Genomic DNA, 4,291 nt, shown 5'->3' with positions numbered 1-4,291 from the left:
AGAGTTTTTAATGTTATGGTAATATAGGTAGCTTGTTGAAAATGTTATATTTTTTACCAAAAAAGGAAAATAAATGTCTTATAATTTATAAAGATATTACAACTTTATAATATGGTGAATTTTAATTATTTCTCGGATACAATCCAATACAATTGCTAAGAGAAACATACACATTCTTATCACAATTGGTAGTACTTAAGTTACCTAATCAGAAATTAATTGAATAAGCTATTTAGTCATAATTTTCACTTACCTATAGGTACAATGCTCCACATACAAAACTACCTTTTATTTCCTCCAGAATATATGTAGGGAAATATTAAGTTGTATATAAATACAAACCTAGAAAATTTAGACACATAATTTACAACAAGTTAAAAATGGTTCTTAATTTTGATGTCACTATATATTACAATACCCGAAGGCATTGCAAATAAATGGGCGACTGTTAAAGTCAATGCAATTGTAGACATGGAAGTATAAGAGAAAACAACAACACATTTAATGCATTTATTACTTAATGAGTTTGGTATCTAAAATAACATTTCTGTTCTTTAAACATGATTTCTTTCCTTGACTACCACAGGATCTGAGCCTACCTAATGTTCACAGTTTCAGTAAATATTTGTCAATGTCAAAATATGAAGTTGATATCATTATGTATCATAAAATCCATTGCATATTCATAGGTGTTATATATTAATTATTTTGTTATTGTGGCTAATTCTTTCTATTGTTTTATTTAGTCTGAGACATTAGCCCCTGGGATAGTATCTTGCAACTTTAAGATGCATCTTCCTCCCTCAGTTAAAATAATCAATATGCCCTGAAAGGTATACCCACAGGTTTATACTATATGTTATTTCCAAATATACTTTTGTAGACAACAAAGTAGATAGCTGCAGGTGTTAGATTATATTACACTGAGTCCATATTGATTCAATGAATCAATCAACAGATACTAATAATGTCAAGTACAGCAACACAGTTACTTTCTACTTCATTAGCATACCCCTATACTTTTTGTCTTTTATACTTTCATATTATAATAAAAAATTTACATTTGATACTAAATAGTTAATTTCATCTTCTGAAGGTAGACTTTTGTGCATTAATCACATAAATAGTAACCAATTATATTAGAAAGACAAATGTTATTTGGGACAGGCTTCTAGGTACCTTATTTAGTTTACTAGAAAACTAAAATCTAGTTTCACCAGATGGAGCTTCTGTACTTCTGTGTCTAGAAACATCCCTAGATATGACAATTGTATTTTCTCCATCACCAGGAAAGTAAAGGAGAGCCCAGCTCAATCCTAGTATGTCTTCAGTTCATGAGAACAGTGAAGTCTTATTCTTTGTTCCATAGTATTATTTAAGTTAGGCTGCTTTTAATAGAATACCAATATTCAAGGTTTCAAGGTTTAAGTTATAAAACAGAGTCATATTTCTTCAGGAATGTAGCTTCTGTTAGATTGCCTATGATCAACTAAATAGCCCCATCCTCCTTAATATTCTTGCAACAGTTAATGTACTCAATAGCTTTTAAAATAGAAAATGAGTACAAGAAGTTGAAACAATTAAGAAAGGAAGTGTAGGAAGAACTGTGGGTGTATTCAATAGAAAGATATTGGAAATGGGTGTAAAATTCTCCAATTATTTTTAAAAATCTTAATGTGTGTGGATGAATTTCATATCATCTCAAATTTTTTTCTTTATCAGCTAATAAAAATGTATTAACAATAAAATGAAGTATGACATTCTTAGCAAGTAATTTTGTAGCAGTTATCCCTTCACATATTGTCCTTGACAGTAGACCTAAATCCAAGACATTGATGAAAATTTCCCATGACCAAGTAAAGGGTGCACACACACTAACTCACAAATACACACAAACACATGCATATACATGTGCAGATATGCATGAACACACATACACATGCCCTACCTACATACATACACACATACAGACAGGCATACACACACATACACACACACACTCAAAGAGAGAGAGAGAGAGAGAGAGAGAGAGAGAGAGAGAGAGAGAGAGAGAGAGAGAGAGTTAAAATTCATCTTCACAGCCCCTTTCCTGGGAGCTGAATAAAGAAGAAATTCTATATCCAGCTTAGAAACTATGAGGCAATGAGGGCTGAGATAATGGCTTTGAGATTGACCGTACTTGCTGCATTTCCAGAGAGTATCTTCACAGCACTATGGCTGATCAGGTTACAACAACCAGAGTTTCTGCTCAAGGGGATCTAAAAAACACTTCCTGCCTAAGTAGTTACTCACATACATATATAGGAAACACAAATGCACGCAAACACACATATACATGTTAATAGATGTAGTAGTAGTGGGCTAGATTTTTTTTTTTTTTGGTGCATAAAATAGTGGCTGCTCCACTTCAGGACTGGGATTCAATCCTGACCTCCTATTGGACAGTTACCAACCATTTACAGTTCTAGTTCCAGTGAATCTTATCCCCACCTCTGGCCAATATGGGAATTAAGCATATTCATTATATAGTTACATACATAGAGGAAAAACACCAAAACAAATAAAATAAACTAAAATTACATTAAAAATGAAATTCTATGTTCAGCTTCAATGAAGTAAAATTGAAACAAGACAACTGAAAATCCAAGTTAAGTTCACTGAGTAATTATATTAGAAGTAATCATTGGCATTTTGACTTGGGAACTATCCTACAACTTTGACTCACTCAAAAACCCAAGCCACAGATTAATCATACATCATGGAAGAGAAACTGTTCTACCAATTACCTTCTTCAGTGCTTCTTTCATATCCCTGTTCTTCAAACTATAAACAAAGGGATTCAACATTGGAGGAACTATGGAATACATCACTGAAGCAATAGCAATTTCCTTCGGTGAATCAATTACTACTGAGGTAATGTATACACCAAAACCTGTCCCATAAAACAATGAAACAACTGATAAATGAGACCCACAAGTAGAGAAGGCTTTATACTTTCCTTCTGATGATGGCATTTTCAATACTGTAGAAACAATGTGAACATAAGAAAAGATTATTCCACATAGAGGAACACCAGCAAAACTAGAAGCTGTAACAAATATCAGGATGTTGTTGATGAGGTTGTCAGAACAGGCAAGCTTGAGGATTTGTGCAATTTCACAGAAGAAGTGGAGGATTTCCAGGTCTGTGCAGAAGGACAAGTGCAGCACCATCAGACTATGCAGCAGACCATTTACAATACTAATAAATAGAGAGATTAGAACCACAATAACACAGAAGAAGGGATTGATGAGGACTGTGTATCTTAGAGGAAAACAAATGGCTATGTAGCGGTCATAGGCCATTATTCCAAGGAGAAAACATTCAAAGATGAAACATACAGCCACAAAGCATCCCTGGCTCAGACAGCCAGCTAAAGTGATCCTCTGATCCTGTGTTTGTACATTCACCAACAACTTTGGGACTGTAATGCTGATTAAATACATGTCATTAAAAGCCAGATGGCAGAGAAAGAAGTACATGGGTTTGTGGAGGTGGGAGTCACAAATGATGGCTAACATTATAAGAAGATTTCCAAAGATGGTGATCAAATACATGCATAAAAAGAAGCCAAAGATGAAGGGCTGCAGCTCTATGTCATCTGTGAGTCCATGAAGGAAAATATCCAAAACAACCGACTTGTTTTTAACTTCCATATTATGTATAAATCTTAAGGAAAGGGAGCAAGAAGTTATTGAAATACGGGAATGAAGAGTTTCACTGTACAATTAAATTTGTTTGAAGAGAACATTATATATGCCTTAGGGTTTCAAATTTAACCTTCTATTTCCATTTTAGAAGTGGAATGTGAGTAAACAATTTGAAAGCAACACCATCTAGTTTGTCCTACATAGATATTGCTATCTAGTAATTTATACCAATAATGAATTTTCTTCTACTATCAGTATAAGAATAATTACAAATGCCTGATTAAATATAAAAAGTCATTGTATTACAGTAAAGAGCTTCTTTGCTTGGAATTAAATGACACCTACCCTTACAAAAGGACAATTAAAGAATGATCCAGATTGTGTTTCAGGAGGAAAGTCCATGGGAATGATTTGTGTAGTAAATTGATAATAGAAGGACATTTAACTGAAATTTTTACTAATCATCTTACACATACTATTTTGATTCACCATGTTGATAATCTAAAAAAATCCTACTTCATTTCTAAAAATTAATCAGGGGGTCTGTACATCTGGTCTGTAATCCAGAATGATATAAATATCTCACCTGTATATTGCAAATG

General features: G+C 33.2%; 1 protein-coding gene across 1 annotated transcript; it reads right to left on the bottom strand.

Moving 5' to 3' along the window:
* Window positions 1–2,722: 2,722 nt before the first annotated feature.
* Window positions 2,723–3,762, bottom strand: Olfr837 (olfactory receptor 837). The gene has a single exon (NM_146565.2). It carries the CDS (start codon window positions 3,693–3,695, stop codon window positions 2,757–2,759), a length of 939 nt encoding a protein of 312 aa, NP_666776.1. The 5' UTR covers window positions 3,696–3,762; the 3' UTR covers window positions 2,723–2,756.
* Between the last annotated feature and the right edge of the window lie 529 nt (window positions 3,763–4,291).

This window comes from Mus musculus, chromosome 9 (assembly GCF_000001635.26).
Source record: "Mus musculus strain C57BL/6J chromosome 9, GRCm38.p6 C57BL/6J".
In the NCBI taxonomy this organism is placed as follows: domain Eukaryota; kingdom Metazoa; phylum Chordata; class Mammalia; order Rodentia; family Muridae; genus Mus; species Mus musculus.
Note: the sequence above shows the minus strand (reverse complement) of the source record. Positions and strands in the feature narration are given on the sequence as shown.

Coding starts and splice junctions, on each gene's coding strand:
- Olfr837 (NM_146565.2), bottom strand. CDS start 3,695: ATGGAAGTTAAAAACAAGTCGGTTGTTTTGGATATTTTCCTTCATGGA.